Source organism: Natrix helvetica (genome assembly GCF_964273705.1).
Source record: "Natrix helvetica genome assembly, chromosome: 2".
Lineage (NCBI taxonomy): Eukaryota > Metazoa > Chordata > Lepidosauria > Squamata > Natricidae > Natrix > Natrix helvetica.
The window spans coordinates 184,174,065-184,201,748 of NC_138552.1; the positions used below are offsets into that span (position 1 = coordinate 184,174,065).

At 37.4% G+C, this 27,684-nt stretch overlaps 1 protein-coding gene across 2 annotated transcripts in view; it reads right to left on the reverse strand.

Annotated features, from left to right (window-relative positions):
- Positions 1 to 21,360, reverse strand: part of HACE1 (HECT domain and ankyrin repeat containing E3 ubiquitin protein ligase 1) — a 54,280-nt gene extending 32,920 nt beyond the window's left edge. For both annotated transcript variants that reach the window (XM_081943652.1, XM_081943653.1), the window contains exons 1-12: positions 21,058 to 21,360; positions 18,562 to 18,616; positions 16,519 to 16,608; positions 14,350 to 14,454; positions 13,090 to 13,165; positions 12,585 to 12,716; positions 5,031 to 5,113; positions 4,417 to 4,513; positions 3,425 to 3,526; positions 2,977 to 3,083; positions 1,898 to 2,048; positions 154 to 482 (exon numbers count right to left, since the gene is read on the reverse strand). In XM_081943652.1, coding sequence (XP_081799778.1) covers positions 154 to 482; positions 1,898 to 2,048; positions 2,977 to 3,083; positions 3,425 to 3,526; positions 4,417 to 4,513; positions 5,031 to 5,113; positions 12,585 to 12,716; positions 13,090 to 13,165; positions 14,350 to 14,454; positions 16,519 to 16,608; positions 18,562 to 18,616; positions 21,058 to 21,133 — 1,403 coding nt within the window. In that variant the 5' untranslated portion in view covers positions 21,134 to 21,360. The remainder of the gene's footprint in view (positions 1 to 153; positions 483 to 1,897; positions 2,049 to 2,976; positions 3,084 to 3,424; positions 3,527 to 4,416; positions 4,514 to 5,030; positions 5,114 to 12,584; positions 12,717 to 13,089; positions 13,166 to 14,349; positions 14,455 to 16,518; positions 16,609 to 18,561; positions 18,617 to 21,057) is intronic.
- Between the last annotated feature and the right edge of the window lie 6,324 nt (positions 21,361 to 27,684).

A 27,684-nucleotide genomic window follows, 5' to 3' on the forward strand; every position in this document is an offset into this window, starting at 1 on the left:
ACCTAATCGCATCATTTAACAGCAGAAATCCAGGCAGTCCCGGTTATCATTGTAACCCCAAGACACATGGGTCATTAAGTGGGAAGCAGGGCAGAGAAAATCCCACATTTTGAATGATCTTGGAAGAAGGAAATGAAAAGGTCTGAAACTTACCCCTGAGGCATCTGACAAGAGCAACACATATAAAATGCTTGAATGACAGCACTCAGCCGGTTTGCTGTCACAGAAATAACATCTTGGCAGTCCACATAAGCTTCCTGAGCACTGCCAACTTCATACAGTTTAGATTCCTCTCTTTCTGCAGAAAGTACACTTATTTCAGTTGAAGCAACTTCAAAGATCGGTGCAGGAATGTTATCTTCTTGCTGATTGGGTCCTTTTGGCTTCAGCAGGATAGAAGAGATGTTGGTTTTGTCTTTCATTAATTCTGCAGATATCAGGGCTAGCCATTCATCTAATGAATGCCAGAGTAATTCCAAAGGCTATCAAATATAAGATAAGGGGATAAATTTTAGGTGAATGTACAATAGTTTGTGTGTGTGTGTGTGTGTGTGTGTGTGTACTTATGTGAACCTGAAAATATTACAATTCTAATGTATTTTTCTTTTTTAATTAAACAAGTAGGGAGGCCATTTCTCCTGGCATATCTGTCCATAAGGAAAATAACCATTTCCTGATAATTGATAAATAATATTAAAATAAAATATTAAAAATAAATAAATGAGAGCTGGTATGGTGTAGTTGTTAAGTTGCTGGCCTAGAAAACAGGAGACTGTGAGTTCAAGTCCCACCTTATGCATAAAAACTGGCTGGGTGACTTTGGACCAGTCATTCCCGGCGAGTGTTCAAATCAGGCATGTGACAATAATAGAGGTAAATAGTAAAAACATAACTTCAGGAAGAAAGTATTTTAAACCCATTTAAGTAACAAAGCCATAAATAAATGGAACAATTATTTAACTGCAAAAAGTGTCACTGCATCAGACAAATGAGAAACAGTCGTCATGCCTTTAGGTAAGTAAAAAATGTATGCACTGTATATGTATTAGAAGACGGTAGCCGTGGAAATAATGTGGAAAAGAGAAATAATTAACTAGAAACTATAAATATTAAGTCTTACACCAAGACCTATATGTAAACTATCTACTGCCTCATATACAAGAGATTTTCAAAAATAATAATAAAATATATAAAAATTCTAACCTTGTTTCCAGGTATTGTGCCAGATAAATTTGGATAAAAGTAATTAAACTAATCAACTAAAGGTATGCAATCTGCATAAACTTATTAACATTTTAAATAGAATGAACTTTAAATATATAAATAGAAAACAGTAATAGTTACAGGGAGAGACGGAAATCAAGGCGAGCCAACTTACCGTATTTTTCAGAGTATAAGACGCACCAAGGTTTTGAAGAGGCAATTTTTTAAAAAAAGTTTTGGCACTCTGCAAACCTCCCAAAAACGGCACGTTTTTCGCGAATATACCCCCCTCTTTTTTTTAAAGGACCTGAATAGCCTTTAGGAGGCTTGTAGAGTGATCCTGGGGGGTGGGGGAGCCAAAAATGAGCAAAAAATGGCCCATTTTTTTGCTAATTTCTGCCCTCCCCAGCCCCCAGAAGCTCTCTGAAAGCCTCCTAAAAGCTATGCATTTTGGTGAAGGGGACGGAGTTTCGGGAGACAAAAAATGCTGTATTCAGTGTATAAGACACACCCAGATTTTTCAGCCTCTTTTTTGAGGGAAAAAGGTGCATCTTATACTCCGAAAAATACGGTAAATAGGTATCAACCAAATTTACTTATTTTTCTCATGTGGATTAACATACACATATATTATAACATTCCTCTCTGTACTATCCATTTTTCTACTAATATCTAGTAGCATTACTTTTCTGACCTTGAACACTTGACTTCTTGGAGTTTTATTTCCATTGTAGCCCATATCATTTCCATTATTGGGAGTGGACGGGCCAAGACGAAAGACATGGCAAAAAATCCTCACTATCCTCAACAGACTCTTCATTTGTGCCTCATAATTACTTGACAAACTAAAATAAAGCATACACATTTGTTTTAATTAACAAAATGTACATAGGAAAATTATACTGCAGCAATGCAAATAACTCTAAGCTGGGGTGTCAAACTGGTGCCCCGCCGTCTGCATGTGTCATGCACAGGCCACACCCACCCCAGCTCCGCGAATGGGAAAAACATCATGAAACGTCATGTGACAGCAATGTGAAGCAGTGAGTTTGACACCCATGCTCTAAGCTGTCATATAATAAAGACTGAAGGCCCCATTCTCGAAATCCATTTACATTTTTAGCCATATCCAAACATCAAAATATAGATGAATCATTTCACAAATCTTCTTCTTACTTTTTGACAGAGACTTTAAATAATATAGATAAGCCATCCGATCAATTACTGTGTCATATTCCATTAGTTCTCAACTTTTTCTTCACCAAGATCCCCTTTAAACAACTTTTGTGGCCACGGAACAGGGCGACGGCCCCCAAAGACTTAAGATTTAAATCATAACATTTCTTCAAGCATTCATGGACACCCTGTGACAACATTGCACACACACCCCAGGGTCCGTGGACCACAGGTTGACAAATCACTGTCATATTCTATTTGCAGGAAATAAGAGTTCTATGCAGAAAATGATGCTAGTTCTGTATCCATCTCTTGTATCTCTGGTGGAACTAATCCAAGCATCTGAATGACACATGTTGCTTATTCTTTATCAGTATAAATATCACTAAACCGTTTTCACATTCAAAGCCATATTTTAGCTTTATTTCCTTTTTTCTGTTGTTGTTGTTTTTTTTGTTAAACAATACCCTTGTGACTGTTCAGAAAAATCCAGCTGCTTCACTATTATCTTTGAATCTATGTACCTTCATCTTGAATGGCAATCAGAATATCCCATCTGAGGAAGAGGAGGAGGAGAAATAACAATAACTATGTTACCTAAGCAATTTATGGCCATTCGTAGTAGCTACTTCAGCAAGACCTGTTAAGATTCTAAGGTACTGGTTTTCATTCTGCTGAGATAAGTGTTCTAGGACTTGGCGCAACTGTATATAAAAAGAGAAGCCATTAAGATGTATTATCACATTAGTTAACATAAGACTTAACATTTCTGCTACTAATAAGAGTTAGTTTATGTATGCAGAGCTATACTGATACAAACTCCACTTGAGTTTAAAGGAGGTTGCAGGCTATCAGGATAACACTATGAAAATGTATACTTAAATTAGAATAAATTTCACTGAGATGTCTTTCCAGATAAACATATATAGAATCTGACTATAAGTATGATTCATTTAGAATTTCATAGAAGAGACAATACATTTACTTAAAGGAAGCACTTACACATCAATTTGTAGGTTTAACACAAGAGGAAAACTGAATTTACCATGTTTTCTTTAAGATCTTCATTTTGTGTCATTTGAATAATGGTTTGAAAAAGTCTAGGATGGTGTTGTATTAGAACTTCACAGGTCTCTCCATAACCACCCTGAAAAAAAACAAGTGTTTTCACATAAGCAGACATTTCTACACCTCCAGAAATTGTTTCTTAAATGTTGAAGATAACTGAAATATTTGATGAGATCACACACAGGTGCAAATTTAAAAGGGCTCATTGCTAGGGAGGCAAGGCCATTTTATTTCAAAAACTTAGAACTCATTGTCATGAAAGTGCTTTAGCACACATCTCAAAGTAAAAAAAAAAATGATTTTTTTTGAATTTTTAAATAAAGATACATTATTCTACACAATAATGAATAGTAACGACTAGAGAAATTTATTTTCCACAATTTTACAATATAAAAGAGAGTACCAACATTATGCCAATTCCAGTCAAATTACTGGAAGGAATGACTATGAATTTAGGCCTTTTCTTTGAAAAAACATAGATATGAATATGCCCTGGCCTGGGGTTCCAAGTGTGTGAAGGGCCTCATTTCCTGGTTATGCTAATAATATATTAGGACTATAATATTTGTTGGCTGCTATATGTATTTATTTATTTTTTGCACTATGTTTTAATTGGCTTTATTAAATTGTATGGTTATTTGCTGCCCAGATTTACTTGTTTGAGATGGGTGCCATACAAATGAAGGAATGAGAGAAAAAAATAACCCAAAATATCTTATGGAATTTCACCCTTTCTTTATATTATTTTAATTGAATATCTGGCAGTTACTAGCATGTTTTTTGGAGGTGATACCTGAACTATATATGTCTTGTGGGCACCATGTTGGCGGCCTCTATAGTAACTGTTCTTAGATCATCTATCAGCACCTTCATAAAATGTTAAACACCTATGTTCCCATGATTAATGATTACAATGGAAATTAACAGGTACATTTAAATTGTCCATATAAAGTTGAAACCAATGTATACCTGTACACAAAGATCAAGTGGGGTTACTCCATTTTTATCTGGCAAGTATTTGGCTCCTCTCAACAGAAGAATCTGTGCAGTGTCTCTTTGGCCATGGCTATATAAAACATAGAAACCTGGTAAGAACTGGTTAATAGAGGCTTTGCTGTCATCCATTCTCTTCTACAATCCATAAAACATGTGATAAATAATATGCACCCTTGTAAGGAAGTCTGACTGAGAACGGATTAGGATATCCTTCACACAGAGGTTAGAAGAAAACATTTACTGTACTTGCATTACTGTTAAAATCACAGATGAACTTAATTGTATTACAATGATTACATAATCAATTTCATACATATATTTAATGAAGCAAACAGAAAAGCAACTGTGAGGAAAGCATTTTCACTAAATTATTTGCATGGACCTACTGTGAAAAATTGGTCTAATTTGGCACAAGACACTTTCTTAAGTCCAAGAGTGCAGTTAGGTCAAGACGGTTGACGCAGTTAATTAAGAACAGAGGTGAGAAGGGCAAAGCCAGCATTATACCCACTTGTCCAGTTGGCTCATGGCAATTTTAACACAGAACACATTTCATGTAATGTTTTAAACTACAGAACAAGTCATACCTGCAAGCAAAGTAGAGAGAAGTTGCTCCTGAAACATTGGGCCTGTTAATATCTGCACCGCTATCTAAAAGACACTGAACAGTCTTTGGGAAAGAAAATAATAATAATGAAATAAATTTTCAAATATGATTTAAGCTTCAGTCCTATGCCCACTCACTTTGAGGCACCTTTGCTAATCTCAATGGAATTTATTTCTGTTGCATGCAGAAATCTACAATATTATGTTATGTATAATATCAAAAACATGTTCTCCAATAAAAAAAGCCTTATGTTCTGAAATTAAAATTAAAACTTAATTTTTCTACCTTAGCTCTACATTTTAGACTTTGTCACATAATTGTCAGAGTCACTGAGAGTGAGTTAAGTGGCATATACGGTAAATTTAGTAATAAATAAAAATAATTGTTGCAGATCTTCTGATTTATGTGGGATTAATTGTTTATTTGGTGCCATGAAGTCTAACACTTCTGAGTGTGATGTAAACAAGGGCACTAAGGAATTTCTCGAAGATAACATTTTATTTATGGCCCCCATAAAAAAGGGGCTCATAGATAAACATTCCATCCCTTACTGTCACGGTGATATCTCTGACTGTCTAATCAATGATATATGTACATGTGAAGTTTTCCATACATGAAATTGTATCTTTTCATTACGTAGTTTTCTTGTTTATGAATGTGTATCCACCCACCCTATTGAAACCAATAAAAGAGAGCCACGGAGTCAGATCTGGGCTCTCATCCCGAGAAAGCAGCCTCTGCCTCTTTCATGATCCGGCCCCCCATGAGAAGCCCACCGGACATTCGCAACTGGTGACCCCGACGTGATAGTTCTGAGACTATACGTCCCCCGACGTGATGGCTTCGGCTGTACGTCTCTTGACTTTCTTTGCTTACTGCCTGGAAGAGGCTATGCATACATCCCGTCTGAAGCAAGACTACGGATCCCCTCGTGAGTATAAGAAAGAAGGTTAACCAAGAAGCAGGTGCGACCTGCAAAAACTTGGTAAACCAATCAAGGTTTAAATTATTATTTTAAAAAAGAATAATGGAAAAAATTTACAAAAACCAAGCAAATTTAATTTGGCCTTTTTATATTTGGAAATCCGGAAAAGGGCTGTGTAAAAATGTCTATGTGGAAAAGATTGGGAATTTATTTCCACAAGACACAAAGAACCCCTGCAAAAGTGTTATCTTAAAAATTCTTTCTCTAAAATCATCTTCGATTGGTCTCTTAACTCCTCATGGTGATGTTAATTTTTCTGCTTCTCCACTGTTAGAGGAACAATTAGCAACAGAGGAGGGGAATAAACATATGTTTTCTGCCTCTCCACCTAAATTGATTCCACAAGATCATGAAGTAATTAGTTTAAAGGATTGCTTTTTTCTATCCTTTCTTTCCCTGCTTCGTAAGAAAAGTTTAACTCTGTAAGTCTGCTTCTTATCTCCCCACACCTCCCCCTCTTCGGGATGTCTGCTGCCTTCCTCCCCCCCCCCACTTTCTTTTCTTTAGAAGGAGTTTGTCCTGTCCCCCACCTTCACCCCCCTTTTTCTTTTTTTGGAAGAGCCTGTGTGGTTAGGGTTAGGGTTGCAGGAAAACAACAGAGAGATAATTTTGAGGCTCGAATGAAGCTTTTGATGAAATTAGCAAAGGGAAATGTTACGTTTGAATGCCGGAGGGCATTTCTTGGACTTGGGAACGATCTTGATCTGGTAGATATGATTATATATTTATTTAGTTTTTTTTTAATTTAGATTTATGTTGCAGAATTGAATTTTTTGTATAAGTGCTATTTATTGGCTTTGGTAAATCATTATATGGATATTTTAATTGGAGCCCCAAAGATATAACCTAATTGGCTTTTAAAAAATAAATAAATGATTTTTTACTGGAAGGAGTAGGGGAGACATGATGGCATTGTTCCAATGTCTCAGGGGTTGCCACGGAGAGGAGGGAGTCAGTCTGCACCTGAGGGTGGAACAAGAGACGATGGGTGGGGGCTGGTCAAGGAGAGAAACGGCTTGGAGCTGGGGAGAGATTTCCTAACAGTTAGAGCAGTTGGTCAGTGGAACGGCTTGTTTCCAGGGGTTGTAAATGCCCCAACATTGAAGATTTTTGAGAGGATGTTGGATGGTTATTTGTTTGAAACGGTATAGGGTTTCCTGCTTAGGCAGGGGGGTTGGCCTGGAGAACCTCTAGGGTCCCTTCCAACTCTGCTATTGTATTGTATTGTATGAATTGCAGATTGTTCCAGTAAAGCATAACTGCATGAAATGTTACAATCTTTTTTGCTCCAAATTTTTCTTTGTTTAAATGAACACGGAGTTATTTTGCTAATTAATTTATGGCAGCTATTGGGGAATCTTTATTTGGGTTCGTCCCTCTGTGTCTGCTGCTACTTAAAGTTTTTTATTTGATTTTTTTTTCTTTTTCGTGCCCTTGCCACAGTTGAAAAGATTAATGAGATTTTGAGCATTCCATTCGTGGTTTGCGTAACTTGTTAGCTAATTCTTTTGATTTTTTTTTAAAGATAAAAAGGCTCCGTTTTTAAAATGTTTTGTCATTATTATTAATTTTTTAGGCAGTTGTGAATTAATAACCTTGGGTTTGTTGTAGAAATTGGACTGATTTAATTAACATTATTTTTTTTTTATTCCAAAATTTGATTTTTTATTTTATTTTCAAAATAACTTCTTTTTTCAGTGTCTTTTAACTGACTATGTGGTCTGTATGACTTTCCTGCTTGCCTATTGTTCTCGATTCTTTGCTTTCATAAGACTGTTTTTTTTGGATGGAGAATGAAATTGCTTATAAGTACTCTCATGAAAGTTTCCTACCTTGCAATACTGTTGTTCTTGCAACACTGAAAATTGTCTGTTGCTATTTTAATTTTTCACATCTTTTCTTAACAAGCTTTTTAACTATATTTCTGACTTTCATTATGTGTGTTAATTTATTTTTAATTTTCTAGGTATTTTTTTTTAACTTGTTTTTTTTCTTCAGATTTATTTTTGATTTTTTTATCAAAATGCCTGGGGACTGGCACAATTTTGCCATATGCCACTCAACCAGGCCAAACAAATTGTTTTATTTTGTTCCCAGTGTTTTGGGGCATTCCCCTCTGGGGACAAAGAAGTTAATTTTTATGATTTGGCCTTTAATTATTATGGCAAATGGATACTTATGTTTTCTTTTTTTTGGCTCCTTAGAAGTAAATTTATTTATCTAGGCAGCGGGTTGGACTAGAAGACCTCCAAGGTCCCTTCCAACTCTATTATTGTATTATTATTGTATTATCTAATTTTTAATTTTTGGCCACATTTTCTCATTTTTTTTTTCAGCCTTTATTGCCTTGGGCAAACTTTTCCTTTTAAAGACTGACCATGGCCTGGCCTATTTTTTATTGGCCTTTTTGTAATTTTGTATTAATTGGAACATTGTTTTAAAATTTTGGGTTTTTTTTAATTCCACAGGTTAAGCCATTGTGGAACGTGTTCATTGGTACTTTAAGGACTGTTTTTCCAAACAAATAAAAAAGAGGGATTTTGGGTACCTAACAATTTGGTGTACCCCAATTTGGCTAATTTGGCATTCCATTCAATAGCCAGGGACAGGCTATTGTGGAAAGGGCAAATTCGACCCTCAAACAAGCCCTGGACAGACATTTGGGGTCCAAAGGCATAAGCCCCCCGTCACTCCCGGCGTTACAAAATGTATTAAATGTTTGTTTGTATTCTTTGAATTTTCTTAATTTAACCGGATCCCCAGCCTCTACTGCCGCCTCTAGACATTTCTCCACTCCTCCCCTCCCCTCTTCTCGTCCTCTTGTTTATTATAGGCACCTTCCTGATCCAGCTTGGAGAGGTCCTGTTCAATTGATCACTTGGGGAAAAGGCTACGCAGCAGTACAATTACAAGATCGAGTTCTGTGGGTTCCAGCTCGCTGCGTTCGTCCTTGCCATCTCGACCAATTAAAAAAGCAACATTATCCTTTTGTTGATTCTGTCTTTGATCTCTCTTGTCTCTTCTGTCTCTAACCTTTTTTCCTCTGCGTCTCCTATTCCTCCTGATCTACGTGTCTCACTCCCTAAATGTACACTTTTTGAACGTTTGAGTGCCTACATTAGAGTTCCACATTGTCGAGTACAAACCCCTTCCGGGGGTCGTGCGGAGCTTATTTGTAGACAACGCCATCCCTTGCTGCATCCAGCTCAGTGGACATGGCTAAGGGATGGAGATCCGATCCATCCCTCTAACAACACTTATATAATATCTTCTCCTTGTTCTACTTCCTTGTTAATTCTTAACGTTTCCTCTGAGGACTATGGCACTTATGTGTGTTCCCTGTTCTTCCTAAAGCAAAAAAGATCTTTTGTCATGAAAGTTTCCCTTCTTTCCGCTATCCATTTTTCCCCTGGCGTATTTCGCTCCTTGCCCTCTTCCCATGTTTTTGCTCCTGCAGCTCCCCGTTTGCGGCGCTCCTTGTCCGATGCACAACGGAATCAGCACCGTCCCGTAAACTATATCTGGACTATTTTGGACTTTCAAGGAAACATCCTTTATTCCATTTCTAATCGAACTCTGTGGCCTTGGTTTCCTGTGCTTTCCTTTGACTTTGCTGAAATGCTGGTCGGTGCTCATGGATTTAAACATAAGACTAAATGTGACCCTTCCCCTCGACAGATCTGGAACACTGGCCCAGGCCTGTATATTTGCCCAGGACATCTTACAGAACTCTCCCACCTGGATAAATGTGGAACCACCCCTGATTGGTATTGTAAGTCCTGGCAATGTGTGTCAACCGGAAAGATTTGGTGGACGGCTCCCTATACCTCGGACTATATCAAAGCAGTACTAGGCCCTGATAACAATTTGCCTTGGAATTCCTGTACCAATTGGGCCTGCTGCGGTGTTCGCCTTAACCCCATGACTGTTACCTTTACATCATATGGCAGGAATCTTCCAATTACTGAATGGTTTGCAGGGAAAAAATGGGGGGGAAGGTCAAATGATAACTCCAAAAACAGTCACCCAGGTAATATCTTCACAATTCGTCTTACCATGTCTTTAGAAACATCTCCACCTGTAGGCCCAAACCTGCAACTTAGTTCGCCCTTTTTACAGCCCTTGACAAAAAACAATAATCCATTGGTGACTTTGGTTTCCTCTGCGCGTGATGCCCTCGAGGCAGCCCGTACTTTTCCTCGCAATGATACTAGGTGTTGGTTGTGTATGTCTTCCCAACCCCCTTTTTATGAAGCCATAGGTTCTGCCTTACCTTTTGCCAATAGTACCTCAGATACCACTTGCCGGTGGTCTAATTCTTCTATAACAGTGTGCTCAATTGAAGGTCAAGGTTGTTGCCTTGGGTATGTACCCTCTAACTTTTCTCACTTTTGTATTAATGCTTCTTCTGATGCTTATCACCTTTGCCAATTGTGGTTGCCTGGTGCAAGACTAGGGCTTCCCACAGGTGGATGGACTACTATGCACACCCTCCTTCCCACAGCCGATCTCTCCCGACGGTACAAAGGTCAATTTTTTGTCCCCTCCAATGGCTCTATTTGGGCCTGCTCCACTGGCGCTACTGCATGTGTCAGTGGAGACATTTTATATACACAAAAAGCTTTTTGTATTCAGATTTATCTTCTCCCTAAAATGTCTGTTTTTTCTAATGAGTTCCTTTCTCGTATGGAAACACCCCAATACCTCTTACGAACAAAACGTGAAATGGTTACTACTATGACTCTGACCCTTCTCCTGGGCCTAGGAGCCACCGGTGCGGCAACAGGCATCGCAGGAATGGTTGTGGCTGACCAAAACATCCGCAGGCTCAGTGTTGAAATTGATGCCGATCTCGAACGCATTGAACAATCTATGATTGCTCTCCAGAATTCTCTTACTTCACTATCTGAAGTTGTTTTACAGAATAGAAGGGGTTTGGATTTGCTACTTTTAAAACAGGGCGGTCTGTGTGTAGCTTTGAAAGAGGAATGTTGTTTTTATACCGACAGTTCGGGCATCGTGCTTGACTCTATGGCAGAATTAAATACCCGATTGAAAGACAGAGAGAGAGAACGCTCCCAATCTCACACATGGTATCAAGGAATGTTTAATCTCTCCCCCTGGTTGACTACTCTCCTTTCGGCCCTAGCCGGTCCTTTGATTTTATTGCTCCTTGCATGTATAATTGGCCCATGCATCATGGGGAGACTTTTGGCATTCTTGAAACAGCGACTAAACAGTATTGGAGATGATGTCCTCTTGCTGAAGCACACTGTTGAAAACGAATGTAAAAAACCTCTTTTAGAATTTGCCTCTGAGGCTGATGAGGACTCCGAATCAGAAAGCATTCCTTTGGAAAGGTGTATTGGCTCCCTAAGGGCTCTCCCGGAGGGGGGATCCACTGGGGATGTCATAGCTTTAGAGGAATTTTGACCATCTTAAAAAAAAAAAAAAAAACAGAGGTGATGTTGCAGATCTTCTGATTTATGTGGGATTAATTGTTTATTTGGTGCCATGAAGTCTAACACTTCTGAGTGTGATGTAAACAAGGGCACTAAGGAATTTCTCGAAGATAACATTTTATTTATGGCCCCCATAAAAAAGGGGCTCATAGATAAACATTCCATCCCTTACTGTCACGGTGATATCTCTGACTGTCTAATCAATGATATATGTACATGTGAAGTTTTCCATACATGAAATTGTATCTTTTCATTACGTAGTTTTCTTGTTTATGAATGTGTATCCACCCACCCTATTGAAACCAATAAAAGAGAGCCACGGAGTCAGATCTGGGCTCTCATCCCGAGAAAGCAGCCTCTGCCTCTTTCATGATCCGGCCCCCCATGAGAAGCCCACCGGACATTCGCAAATAATAACAATCTTCATTAAAATTGAGAGATCAGTTAGATTACCAAGAACTAAATAATATCTTCCCAAGGAATTAAGCCCCTTGTAAATAAGTATGTGTATAAATACTGTAAAATATTTAACTAAAACTAAGAATGTAGTGTACAGGTTACATAAGCCTTATTAGTACAATGTACCAGATTTCAAGGATATGTTGTCTCTAAAGATGACAGACAGACATATAAACAGATGAGAGAGAGTGGGACAAAAACGCATCACTGCCAACAACAACACCACAAATCATCAAAAAGTGCAACCAATGCTGTCACTGTTTCAGCCTAATACCTGAATAAAACAGCTAAATGTCTAAAACAGGCCTGTCCAACCTTAGTAACTTTTAGATTTGTGGATTTCAACTCCCAGAATTCCCTTGGGTGGCTGTGGAATTCTGGATGTTGAAGTCCACAAGTCTAAAAGTTGTCAAGTTGGACACCCCTGACCTAAAAGATCTAAAAATTTTAATGTTATGCTGAACTGAGGAGTCCATCGTTTTCAAAATCAGCTGTTATTTCATAACAATATTACCTGCTTAGAGTCAATACATAATCTTGGGATTTCCTAGGATCGGAGCCCTTGCATATAAAATGTTTACAATCTAAAGCCAGAGCATTGAGGTTCAAGCTATCTTCCTCAACTTACCGTCTTATGGCCATTTTGACAAGCAACGTGAAGGGCTGTCTGTCCCATTGCATCTTCAACATCTACATTGGAAACGTGCTGAACAAGATCATGAAGCAGTTCTGTTCGTCCATTAACAGCAAGCCAATGGATCTGGGTCAAAAGATAACAAGAGCACACATTCAGCAAGGAAATTTACAGCTTACTCAAGTACATTTCATTGCCAAACAAAGGTCTAATGTTCATGGAAACAGAATACTTAAGATCTCTCCATTAATTTAGAAATTTTAGAAAAGTATATAAAAGTACAGCTAGTCCTTGACTTATGACCAGTCGCTTAACAAATGTTCAAAGTTACAACAGTTTAAAAAAAAAAGTTAGTTACAACCCATCCTCAAAGTTACAACTGCCACACCACCAACCCAGTCACATGATCTTTTGAGCACTTGGAAACCAACCATTTATGACTGATGGTTACAGCATCCGATGGTCAGGTGTATGGCAGGAATAAAATTATAGCACTTACTGCTGTCAGACCTTCATTGTTACAAATGTTGACATCAGCACTGTACTCCAGTAGCTTGCTCATACATTTTTTCTGGCTGCATAGAAAAATAAATTAAATATCAGTCATATGTCTAATAACCTTTTTTGTTTTAATCATATATGAATATATATACCCCTCAATCCCACTGGACATTAGGAGGTTTATAACGTATCTAACCAAATGAAGTAACTATTAGTTATTAAAGGTAAAGGTAAAGGTTCCCTTCGCACATATGTGCTAGTCATTTCTGGCTCTAGGAGGCAGTGCTAATCTCCGTTGCAAAGCCGAAGAGCCAGGGCTGTCCGAAGACATCTCCCTGGTCATGTGGCCGCCATGACTAAACGCCAAAGGTGCACGGAATGCTGTTACCTTCCCACCAAAGGTGGTCTCTATTTTTCTACTTGCATTTTTACATGTTTTCAAACTGCTAGGTTGGCAGAAGTTGGGACAAATAAGGGGAGCTCATTCCGTTACACAGAACCACCAAACTGCCGACCTTTCTGATCGACAAGCTCAGCATCTTAGCCACTGAGCCACTATTATTACATTAATAATAATAATAATAATAATAATAATAATAATAATAATAATAATAATAATAATAATAATAATAACAACAACAATAATAATAATTAAAATAATAATAAACATTATTAGTATTCGTAAAGAAGAATGGGCTAGTAGGTTAATGGAAACTAACTATATAAATATATTTAAAATTACTTGACAATACTGTAACCATGTCCTCAGTTCAGTTGGACTGAAAATGAAATACTGAGCTAAGCATGTTATTATAAACTTGATTATATTTAAATATACCCTATACATTATTCCTAATTTTTTGGGGGGCAGGGAGAGAATGAAATGAGATGTAATTAAAATTAAAGCTAAGAAACATGTATATATTATTTGAACATTTTTAATGCAGGTTATCGGTTTCCTTGGATTTAAACAATCATTTTGCATGATTACCTTTAAATCTCAAAACATGCAACATAATTTGGCAATATTTGCATCGATCACATCCAGAAGATGAACAAAAATATAGCTTCTTATAGTTCTTAAGTATTACTTAGCAGCCTGAACAATCCTCAAATCTGACTAATATTAGTATCACTATATTTCAACAAAGATTCCATTAGGCCTCTTAAAAAGGCTCACTAAAAGATCAAAGATTTACATTGCTTAGCTATTTTTGTTACAGCTACTATTCAAATAGCTAACTCCACTAGAACTTACCCATTCCGAGCAGCTAAATGAAGTGGAGTGCACCCAGAAATATCCTGGTAATTAGGATTTGCACCTTTTTTTAGCAACAGAATTAGACATTCAACTGATCCACAGCTATGGGAGAAAGTTTAGAAACATCTTTTCTTTAAAAAAAACAGTAGAAAAATTTTCACAAATAAAGAAACAACACGATGATATATTAAATTTAAAAGTTATGACTTTCATTTCAGCATCATTTCAACAAAAATTGAGCTGAAAATTAAGATGATCGGCTAGGATAAAAAAATGTTGTTTACTACAGAGTAACTAAAATACTGAAACTGAAGACAAAGCTGAACATGTTAAATAAGTTAGCAAGTACTTAAATTAGGGATTCTTTATGTCTTTAAAAATTACTAGTCTGGTGTATAAAATATGACACAAAGACTTGTCCTCAAATAAAAGAACTTTCAGTATTTCAAATTATAGCTCAAAAACAAACATTGCTTCCAAGAATGGGCAAATCCTACAGATTTCTCAACATACTATTAATACATTCTATGCCTCAAAGGCACCTGAGTTATTTTGATATTTGACTGAATGAAATACATGACAAAAATAAAACCTGTAGTGCATCTCTATCAGAAGCTCAAGAACATTTTTAAAATTGACATTTCTGGGATATTTCAAACATGTAAATAACAAAGTAGAATTTCCATAAGGCCACATTTATGGGTTCATTGAATATTCCGTAAGAAATTTAAAGTATATTTGAAATTAATCAAAAAATTAAATTTGCAGTGTATTAGAAAGAATACATTCAAAGAATGTACTAAAAAAGGACGAACATCAACTTTCCTATGCTAGAGATGCAAAAACGTTTGAGGGCTCATTGATCAATTATCACCTGCCCATATCATATAGGGCATAATGTATTGATGTTTGCTAGTAGATTTACAGGAAAAAATTTAAATATGAAAGATGTTAATGTGATGTTGCATTATATACTAAAGTTTTGGAATTTATCAGGAATGGTGGATGTACAGAGCAAGCAGCAGACTGAAAGGAAGAAATACACTATATTGCCAAAAGTATTTGCTCACCAGCCTTTACTCGCATATGAACTTACTGTAAGTGACATCCCATTCCTAATCCATAGGGTTCAATATGACGTTGGTTCACCCTTTGCAGCTATAACAGCTTCAACTCTTCTGGGAAGGCTGTCCACAAGGTTTAGGAGTGTGTTTATGGGAATTTGTGACCATTCTTCCAGAAGCGCATTTGTGAGGTCACACATTGATGTTGGACGAGTTTACGTGGCCTACCACTTCGTGGCTGAGTTGCTGTCATTCCCAAACACTTTCACGTTCTTATAATACAGCTGACAGTTGACTGTGGAATATTTAGGAGCGAGGAAATTTCATGACTGGATTTGTTGCACAGGTGGCACCCCACGATGGAATACACTGAGCTCCTGAGAGCGACCCATTCTTTCACAAATGTTTGTCAAAACAGTCTGCATGCCTAGGTACTTGATTTTATACACCTGTGGCCATGGAAGTGATTGGAACACCTGATTCTGATTATTTGGATGGGTGAGCGAATACTTTTGGCAATATGGTCTATATTAACGAATTGAAAAATTGATATTGGTCAATTGGTCAAGGAATAGTTGTTGAAAATTTATGATTTATCTGCATCGGAAAACACAATATTCTCTACTAATCAAAAGATAGGGTGTGTGTGTCTGTGTCTGTGTTTATGAGAGCAGTGTGTTGTAGTGGTTAAGACATCAGACTAGAAACTTGGAGATGGTGAGTTCTGCCTTAGATACAAAACCAGCTGAATAATTTTGGGACAGTCACACTCTTTCAAACCTGGAAAGGAAGCAATAGCAAACCACTCTGAAGTCTTGTCCATAAAACTGCAGGGAATTGCCAAGAGCCAACTGGAAGGCATTCACTCGATGATAAAACAACAATTTGTATTTTTAGCCTGCATTTTTATTTTTTACATTTTATTTTTTCTTTAAGTTTAATGATTGTTTTATTTAAAAAATGAAAAACATTTTAAAATGTAATCATCAAACAAATTTTTTAAAAAATAATATGTACTAAAAATAAAAATAGAATTCGGAAAATTTGAGCCTATAATGAATGATTATTAACACATTTCACAACATTCTGAGGATTGTCTTACTTAGCTGCAATATGAAGCAAGCTCCTCTTCACACGTCCAAATGCATAATTGACATCAAATTTTGAATTTGACAGCAACTCTGAAACAGATCTAAGACATATTTTGTTAGTGAGAGGGCTGCATTTTCAGCTACTTTTAATAGGGAACAGATGGCTGTTGTGTATGACACATCACTGCAAGTCAAAGAAAACAGGAACTCCACCTTACTGCTCAGTTTAAAATTGAATACCCAGTTGAATATTAATTGCATCAGTGGAATATTTAAAAGCAGGACATGCAAGTGTTCCTTTAATTGTTCCACAGCAAATTTTAAGAGGCGTTGATTGCCATTAAATATACCCACCTACATAATTATTCTCAGCCACCCTGTAATCCAGACAGCCTCAATATTTTCAGAAATTGTGACACACACCATTAGTTCTTGATATTAAATATATAGTTAGAATAGGTGTTCAAACAAGGCTTGATGAATAGCCACAGCATAAGATCAAGGTAAGGAACATATTCAATACACTTAAATGACTATGAATCTGAGAAATAATGAAAGGAGATAAGGGATAGTATGAAAACCAAAGGAGAAAAAAACTCCCCAAATTTCAAGTAAGATTGAGGTCATTTTCAGAATAAGCTATCGTAACAGCAAGAATGAAAGTATATGGCACAAAAAGAAAGCACAATGGAATATAGATTTTCAATGGCAGCGAAGAAAGGACACCTCCTAATCAACAAAAGGAAAAATATAACCAAAAAAATGGGTGATCTTTTAAGAACATCAGAAGAATAATCACAGAAGGGAACAGGCAATTGGAAGTTTAAAGGAAGATAAAGCACTTTTATTAAAATCCTTTAAAAGAGGATTATACATCCTAAAGAATGATGTATCGGTAAAGAATATATTTGGGAAGTGATTTAATTGTACAGGAAAAAGAACAGCTAGCAAGAGAACAGCACGGACACAGTTAAAACACCTACTGAACTGTTTAAGGACTTCAGAGGCAGCACCTGATGTACTAACTTTCTATGTTAATAAATAAAGAACAAGACTCTGTGGCCAGAAAATTTAAAAGACCAGCCAATATAACTGTACTGGAAAAAACAAATGCAACAGCATGTACAGATTATTGAACTCGTTAAACAAATAAGGCTTTTGCTTAAGATATAAAAAAAAGACCAATAAAGACATACATGGAAAGAAAAATGCCAAATGAACATGTGTGTGATGTTAACAAATGATGAAGTAGAAAAAAGTGATTGTACTTGGCAAGGCTGAAGAAACAGAAGAGAAAGAAAATAGATAAGGTAGATATATTCAAAGGGGTTATGAGAATGTCCTTGAAAAAACCTACAATATGTATATCACTGGAGATAGGCTAATAGAGCAGGCATTTATTCATGCAGTCACTAGGAAATGAACCCAACCTAATGGCATAGTTATAAAATATTTTTCATTTGCTTTCCTCTCTGTTTCACTAATAGTGCTTAAAACAGTTCTACATTTTTTCTACTTTATATAGGAAACATCTTTATAAAAAGTTCTAGTTTACATTTATTGATGGGAAAGATTACTATATCCAAAACAATAGTATATATATTTTTAGAAAATCTACCGAGTTTAAAATTTATGTATACATTGAGCAAATAAGAGCAATGTGGTTCTAGCTTGCTTACCAGCAACTTTATTACCAGCACCTTCAACCATCCGGCTGTGAACAATTGCTTCATTTTTAAAAAAATGAAATGAGAAAATATAATTTATTCAACACTGACATTTTCTTCATATTTTGGCTAAAGTTCTTGTAACACTTAACTGGATCGCAAGCAAGAAACATTTAAAAACTATCACTTTTGTCAACTCTGTCATGATTAGGATGGAAACATTTCATAATTTTAAAAAATAAAAAATAAGCTTCAAATGACATCAAATGAAAAACAGCAGTAGACATAAATATTGCACCTCCATTATGTTAAAAAAACAGTTCTTCCTGTGATCCAATATGCAAAGCCTGAACATTTTTTCTTAAAGAGATGCTTGTGAAGACTCACCTGTGTTGATCAGCCATAACCATTGGCATTAATGTGTAAACAGCAGTTTCACTATCTGTGTAGAAAATAAATGATAGCTGTAAGAAATTTTGAAGCATAAAATGACCTTACTGCTTTGACAATGTTGTAGAAGCATCAACAAAAATTTTCTGGTACTGACATTTTCCTTTTACAGTCAGTAAACACATATGTGTTAATCAGAATAGTATGTACAGGATATTTGCACATTCTTCGTTACATAGTATTTGTCAAAGAAGTGGAGCTTCTTTCCCATTAGGTACCCAGGGAATTCTTTCAATAGCATTAATACATTTGAAGCTACTTCACACAGCAACTAAACAACATCCTTATCTCGAAATACTGTATTTCTGAAGAAGCAGTGGATAAAATGATAATATTAATAAAAAAATAGAAGCAAATGTGCTTCAGCTGTTTATCAACACAAATAATTGGAGTACAAACAGTAACATTAAAATTATTCCCTAGTAATGAATAAGTATTTTTTAAAAATAAATTTAAAATGAAAATTACACAGAAAGAGGATGTAAGGTTGACTCAGCCTTCCATCCTTCCGAGGTCAGTAAAATGAGCAAGTTGCATATAAGTCTAAGTGCTATTGCTATGTAAATTGCAAGTTAAAATGACTTGTGAATACAAAAAAAAAAAAAAACCTGAAATGTCCAGACCACACATAAACATTTTGATGGCTCTCTGGGCCTGGGAGAATTTTCAGTCATGTCTCCTGCACGATTTAAAGGCACACTTGCTGCTGATCTTCAGAAATAATTTAATATTGATTTATCCCAGAGGCATCTGGGAAATGATGCAATCCCCATACTGCTTATGGTACTATTGTTTTTATATTTAGTGCCCATTTGCGATTATCTGCTGTGTATGTTCATTTTCTATTATGAACACTGAGAATTGCTTGGAATAAAAATACAACAAATAAATAAAATTTTGATATGGTGTTATCTGCTACATCTTAGTCTTGCTCCATGAAAGATAATGACCAGCACTTTCAATTGGGCCAAGAAGCTGCCTGCTAACCAACGCAGCAACTATAACGTTGGTAAAATTCTACATGGATCAGATTGTTCTATCCATAATTGGGTTCCCCTATTTGCACCAACTACAATTTCCAAGCCCTTGCAAAGTGCACAACAGTATCCATGAGTAGTGACCAGGGCTTAAGTTACCATTGCCAAGGCATCTTAGAACAAGTAAGAGCATAAATAGAGCATGTACAAAATGCATTCTGGCCAGTTTCCACCCACTGCTTGGGCAGCAGCCAAAAGTCCAAGTCACAAGCTATCTCCTTGAGGAGAAGTTCAACCCTGTCCAAAGTGCAAGGACAAAGGTTATTGAATTGTCTGGTAGTTTACTGCCAAATACCAGGCCTGTCTTGGTTGATTTGAATGTGATCCTGTTTCACTCCTACCAGATCTTCACAGGCTCTAGATACTGGTGCAGGATTTCCACAGCATCTCTGGCTTGGTCCAGAGTGACAAAGCCTAACTAGGGGTCATCAGCTTATTGATAACACTCACTCCAAACTGATGCGATGATCACGCCCAGCAACCCCTTTAAATTTGCAAATTAGACTAAGGAGAAACATGATAACACATTATCCGAACATTCAAAGGGTTCCAAGTAGGAGCACGGCTACCTATTCTCTCTAGAAAGATAATAGAAATCAAGAGCAGGACAAAAGGGAAGAGGTTGAAATTTGAAGTAACGTTCAGGCATCATATCAGAAATAGTCTGAAAATTGAGTCAGTACAGTAATAGCTACTTAAATGAGCAAATGAATTCCAGTGGCTTGAGGTTTTTCTAAGGAGATCCAGGTAGCCACTATTTTGAATAATTAGTAGATTCCCGCTGCAAGCAAAGCATTAGACTACATAGACAGAAGATCCTTTCCAATTCATCCACTCTTTGACACAAATTCTGAACTTAATGCCTATGGAGAGTCTCAGTCATCCAGGTCATGGTTGTCCCAAAGGTGCTTTTACTAGAAGCAACTGGACTTTCTGGTTTTTCTTTGAAGATGTTTTGCTTCTTCACCCAAGCTCTGACTGGATGGTGGGGAAGAAATGAATAAGCTTCTTGGATGAAAAGCGAAACATCTTCAAAGAAAAACCAGAAAACCCTCTTGAAAAAGTACCTTTGGAACAAGTTCTGAACTTCAGCACACTTAGTTCTCACTTTGCCTAGCTGAGAAGAAATTCCTGATATATTTGATTATTAAGTGGAAGAAAAGGAAAGGAAAAAGCTTGAAGTCAACCACTCCTCCCCACCAAAAAAAAAAACCTTTCTGCAACATAAGAAGGCGTCTCTAGTTTTAGAAGGAAGTATTTTTCCTTCTAGATCTCCACACCCCACTTTAAGACTTTCCTTTTCACTCCTTCCTGTGATCCGTCGACCTGCAAGCTGCAGCTCTTCGGACGAGCAGACCCATCTCGCATCCACGGTCCCCGTAGCGCGCGCTCTTACCCTCCGGCAGCTCGATAGTGCGGGCACGGCGCAGGGACCTGGTGAGACGGTTCAGCTGCTCCATGGCTCTCTCCATCCTCGGAGCCAGGCCTCCTCCAACGCCCTCACTGCGGCCGCCTTATGCCCAGCCTGTCACGCCGAAATCCCGGAGCCCGTCAAGCTCAGCCCATGGCCAGCGGCGCCACTAAGGTTAAACACAACCATGCTCGCCCGCCGCCGGTTCCTGGAACTCGAGTGCCTCTCTTCTTCGCAATACGCATGCGCCGAACGCCTACAGAATGGACGCCATAGAGCTAAGTCAAAATAAACGGGACCGCTCTGGAGAGGCGCATGCTCAGATAAGATCATGGCATCAGGAAGGCTTCCGCCCTCAGTTCGTTCCTACCTCTCTAAATTCTTGGGCGGGGCGTGCTACATCATGACGTATCTAAGCAGAGTGTGCCAAGTGATGTTAAGGAAATCATCATTTACCAAAGGAATCATCATAATTGCAGAGTGTACTAAACCGGTATTTTTCAAACTTGGCAACTTTATGTGGACTTTGAACCTCAAAATTCCTCAGCTAGTTGGCTTTGTGCAAGATTATCCGCTAGACTTATCACCCGACAGAGAACAAGTAGATGTTAGCAAGGAGTTTTGGAGTTTCCATATGGTTTTGTTGTCATCTAGTGGGGGTCCAGATTTCTGCAGCCAAATTCATTGTGTGAGAAAGGAGTTCATTGTTTTTACAGAAATTGTAGCAGGACATACTAACCTTCGAAAAGAATACACTGTGTACTTATCTCATAAATGTTGCTTGAGCTTAATGCGTAGAAACAAAGGGATGAGAGGCCCTTGGCCTGTTCAAAAACTGGTTTTATCTAGAATGTGTTGGCAACTAGAGACAAACCCTAGAAACTAATTATTATTAGAGATGAATTGTAAATAAAGGGTAGGGGAAAATGTATTCATTTTAGGCGTCTTGGATAGATTGTGACGGCTTGAGTACTCAGCCAGTGAGGAAAGGGTGGGAGGAAAACCTGTGACGGCGATAGGGAATATAAAGAAAGTATATTGATGGCTTAAGCTGTGTCCACTGTACCTGCGTGTACGTGATACATACTCTTTGCAAAGTAGTAAAATAAAAATTACCATTGTTTGTTACATAGTTTTGGCTGTTAATCATTTCAAAACCTAGACAACAAATCCCGCAATTGTCTACTTCAAGTTGTTATGATGATGTAAGGTGACTGAGAGGACTTACACTACTGAAGACGTATCAGAACACTTTAAAATTGTATTAGTAATTCATTTAAAAAATAGGAAAATATATTACTTTTAAAGTCTAAGACAGTGGTTCTCAACCTGTGGGTCGGGACTCCTTTGAGGGTTGAACGACCCTTTCACAGGGGTCGCCTAAGACCATCGGAAAACACATATTTTCAAAAAAAATAAGGAAAACAGAAAATAATTTTATGGTTGGGGGTCACCACAACATGAGGAACTGTATTAAAGGGTTGCGGCATTGGGAAGGTTGAGACCCACTGGTCTAAGAACTTTAAGAGCTGTGGAGAGGAAGACCAGTCCATTCCTTTTTAATAATATGACTAGGAAATAAGGGCAGCTTTTAAGTATATAGGTGTAATGGCGAACCTATGGCATGCATGCCAGAGGTGGCACACACAGCCCTCTCTGCTGGCATGCATGCTGTCGCCCCAGGTCAGATCTCCATGGCGTTTCTTTCATGGGCATCTGTTTCCCTGCAAACGACGAAACAGAAGCTCACGAAAGAAAAAGATCTTACCTCTTGCCCTGTTGCTAGTGTTGGAATGCCCCACCTCCCACTGGCACAGCTGGTCTCCAGGTCTCTGCTGTGTGCATGTCCATGCATGTGCGCATGCATATGCACACCTTTCAGTTTGGGCATGTGCGCTCAGTTTGGACACTCAGTGTCTAAAAGGTTCTCCGTCATTGATATATAGCAAGTGATTAATATTTTCACATTGCCGCTAACTACTAGAATGCTATATATTCAATTGTATATGGGCATCATATATTCTTTGTGTTACATACTAGTGGTAGTTTTCTAATGCTTAGGAATAGAGTACAACATCTATCTATCTATCTATCTATCTATCTATCTATCTATCTATCTATCTATCTATCTATCAATTTATCTATCTATTTATTTATCTATCCATTTATCTATCTATTTATCAATCAATCTATCTATTTATCTATTTATCTATTTATCTATCTATCTATCTATCTATCTATCTGCTGCCAATCTCACAGTTCAGGCAACTCTGAGTGGTTTGCATCAAGATAAAGCAAGATGAAATAACAGTTATCAATATCAAATGGACTAAAATTACTAAATTAAATTAAAAACAATGGTTTGGGGAGAGAGGTGGGGTACTTTTTCTCTTAGTACAACCACGTCCAACCAGCAGCTTCTCCTTCAGGATGCCATGCCAGCCAGCATAACCAGGTTTGAAGAGCTTTCTTGAAGACTTAAAGGGAGGGGGTGGATCTCACTTCCTGAGGTAAGATGTTTCAAAGTCATGGCATGAAAGGTTCTTCTCCTGCATCCCACCAGCTAAATTTCTTTGACTGATGAAGTTCACAGTAGACCCCTTCTACCAGCATAAGTGGGGCAAGGCCAATCCCATTGGGGAAAAATGCTTCTACAGATATCCTAGAGTAGACCTATGTCATAAGACAGTGTTGGCGAACCTTTTTAGCCAAAACTGGAGCATGCGCATGGGGGCATGCCTGAAACCGGAAGAGCAGTTCCCTGCTGCTGGGAAGCGGAGCTTCCAGTTTCCAGTCTGCGCATGCGTGCCAGTCACCTGGTCTTCCGGTAGAGCAACAGGCGACAGCTGCCATGCTCAGAGAGATGGCTCTGTATGCCACTTCCGGCATGCGTGCCATAAGTTCTCCCAACACCGCCATAAGAAGACCTTAAAGTATAACCAGCACCTTGAATTTCACCCAGAAGCAGATCAGCAGCCAGTGCAGTTCACATAACAGTGTGTTACAGGGCGATCCTAGGACCTCAAAAACTAACTGCACCATTGCATTCTATACCAATTGTCGCCTCCAAATAGGATAGGCCCATGGACAGCACGTTGCAATAATCCAGTCAGGAGATGACCAGGGTGTGAATGAGTGCAGGGTCTTATGATCTAGAAAAGGGTGCAATTGGCACACCATACGAAGTTGTGCAAAGCCACAACTGCCACCTGCTCTTTGAGCAGGAGTCGCAACTGTTGAGTATTGGGTCTGTCTGGGGTAATGTTACTCCGTCCAGAACTAAAGATGATAAACAAAATATGTGAGATATTACTGTCACTCAGATTTCAGCAACAAAATGGACTCAACATTTTAAATTCTACGTGCCAGTCCCAGAATCTTACCCAAGCTGAATTCTTTGCCGATACCAAAGTGCAAGATGTCAGACCAAGAGGCCAGTCTTCAAATTAGGAAAATCTGATTTAGATTAACTTCACTTACATTAAGCAGCTTGAACTTGTTAACTCTTCTTTCTAATAAGCCTTTTACATTACTGCTGTTGCAGCTACTAGCTTTTATTGCAGCATTCAGAGTTCTTTTTATAATGTTTTAACGGCTGAATTATATTAACATAGTTTCAAGCATAAGTGTAATCTTTATTGTCATTGTACTTAAATACAACGAAATTGGTTCAAGTATATTTTAGCTGAGTAAAGAGACCATGGTTAATCTGGGTTGATCTGTAACTGGTTTGTACTTCAATAGACCATGAGGAATTTCCAGAGTTGTAAGCTATACTGAGAAGTAAAACAAAGACCTCCTTAAAGAAGACAGTTTTGGACAGAACTCAGCAGCACTTTTTCATGTGGCTGTTGACAAAAATAGGATTGCCAACATGATCGCCAACATCCGATGACGGATATGGCACAAGAAGAAGAAGAAGAAGAAGAAGAAAGGAGACAGTGGTGAGACAATTGCATAGATGTGCCTGTGAAGTTACCAGGTTTTGAACTTACTCAAGAGCTTCTTTATCTTTTAAGTTAATGTTACCACAGCCTAACACTGTTCTGTATCACCTTGGCCCCAATATCTTCCCATCCAATTTTGCTTGTTTAGACATGGACTCAAGATCAATCATATTTTATTTTATCCTTTCTTCTCTCCGTCCCTCCCTCCCTCTCTCTCTCTCTCTTTCTTTGTTCTAACTTGCCCCAAAAAACTTTCAAAATCTTGCAGTGATTTTGTATAACGTCGGTTGGCATAACACAATTATTGACTCCAAAGATTTTGGATGTTGTTGTTTAGTCAGCCATATAGCTTCTTTTGCTTTTAATGTTCCCATATTCTATACACTTAATAAAGTGGCATAGCATGGATTTATTTGTTCTTCCAATTTTTTGTTTTCATTTCTTTTTTTTTAAATGCTCTATAATATTGCAGCCAATACTACAAACCATGACCATCTGAAAAATACAAGTTTGTGCCTTTCTCCTTTTTTTTCTTAGTCTACTGAATTTTTGTTAAAAAAGCAATTGACTTGAAATACAATCAATACAATTTCACAATGATGTCAGTGGGACCTTTGTATGCAATTAACTATTCAGCTGGACTGTGTCACATTGGTGAATACTGCTAATTACAATTCTGCTGCACTGAAAGTCATGGGAGTGCAAAAAAAAAAATTATGAGAGGCAAGAGAATCACTCTGAAAGTCCATGAAAAGTCAACAGACTAAAATTATTTATTTAGATAAACATTAGAGTGCTAATTATATTAATTTGTATGCTAAGTGGTAGCGCACTGGTGGATTTTGTTTATTTATGAAATATGTATAATTTCAACATATCAAATTCCTCTTAAAAGCCCCATGATCCACTATAGAACAGTATTACCAATACTATCCAAGTTTCTGTTAGTAAGTGGATTGTCTCCAGGCATTCCATGCTCAGTTATGATTTCTCTCACTACAAATTCATATAAGATCAGGCCTGAGCATCTTTCATATCTCTTGTAAATTTTTATATGCATATATCATTTGAGTCATAAGATAAGGTAAATAAATTATGACCTAGGCAATGACAATGATTAAGATAAAAGAAAGGATCACTGTTGCCTTCCCCACCATGCTGCAGTGTTTCTCAAAATCTCCATAGCTGGAAAATAAAAATCAGGTATCCCAGCAGAAATGTTATACTGTGATTAAAGGTAATTGTCACAATGAAGGTGGAGCAAATGTTCAGATGGTCCCTTCCTTCCCCAATAACTACCTAATCCTCCAATAAAAAGTATTGCATTGACTAAAAATTTAAAAAGAAAAAAAATATTTATGTTTTTATATAGCATTTTATAGTATGTTTTGTGTTTTATAAAATATTTATAAATAGTTTATATATTATATTCTATATTTTATAGCAGGGGTGTCCAAACCTGGCAACTTTAAGACTTGTGGACTTCAACTCCCAGAATTCCCCAGCCAGCAGAGCTGGCTGGGGAATTCTGGGAGTTGAAGTCCACAAGTCAAGTTGCCAAGTTTGGACACCCCTGTTTTATAGGGAAATACATTTTATATTTTTCTATTCTTCATTGCCACATTGGGAAGATGTTTTATAAAGGAATATTGCTTAACATTAAAAAAGAGGGGGGGGGAAACATAAAGGACTTAGAATATATGAAGAGAGAAAGATTAGACTTTGCCTCCTCAGTTGTGTCTACCTTCTTAATGGAACAATGTACCTTTAAGGGAAATGCTTCTCTTAGTATCAGTAGAGCCTGTTTTCTTTGCTAGGTCCCATTTCATAGAAATGAGGGAAAGAAAGAAAAAAGTTTGTGGAAAAAAAGTTTTTTTTTAAAAGAATTTTTTTCTGGAAAAAAAGGAGTCTTAGGAAGAAGGCCCTTTTCCAAAAATACCACTATTGTGCTTTTTTCCTTGATTTAGTTCATGTGCTGGGCTAAGCTCAAATAGAATTAACACATTATTGTTGATGTGTTATTGTGTTGTGCAAGCTGAGACATGATGGAGTTTTAGATACAAACACTTAGTTGTTTAGACATTGTGACTAAACCGCTTCCTTTAGAGTTTATTTTTTTCAATTTTCCACCCAAGCCTAAAGGCTGTCCTGTTTATGAAATCTGTGTTGTGATGGTTACATCAGGTGTTCTTGTGTATACATTCAATATTACTATGAATGTATTGGATTCTTCCATGCCCGGAGAGTAGATGAAGTGGAGATTGTGGACATAATGCTTTGAGACTATTATTTGTCAGCAGTGTTGCCATGGACACAAGGGGCACGTCTGTCAGGATTGCTTGATTGTTCCTTTGTTGTTTGAGGCAATCATTTTCATTTTCTGCTGGAAAACTCAGCTAAGCTGCACTTATTTTGTATTGATTTAAGATGACCGTCACAAAGTGCTTTCCGTATAAGCTTCCTGATTACATTAGTTCCTAACAAGTACATAATTTGCATTTTGTTCACAATTAAATTAAATTTTCATAATTAAATAAAGCAAATACTTCAGAGTCCATGAACACAAGCATTCTCCTGGTACCTTTTTGCTAAAATGAAGACGTAGTCTTTATGCTAGAAATTAATTTCAGATTTCACAGAGAAGAGGCAATATCACTGAACCTTT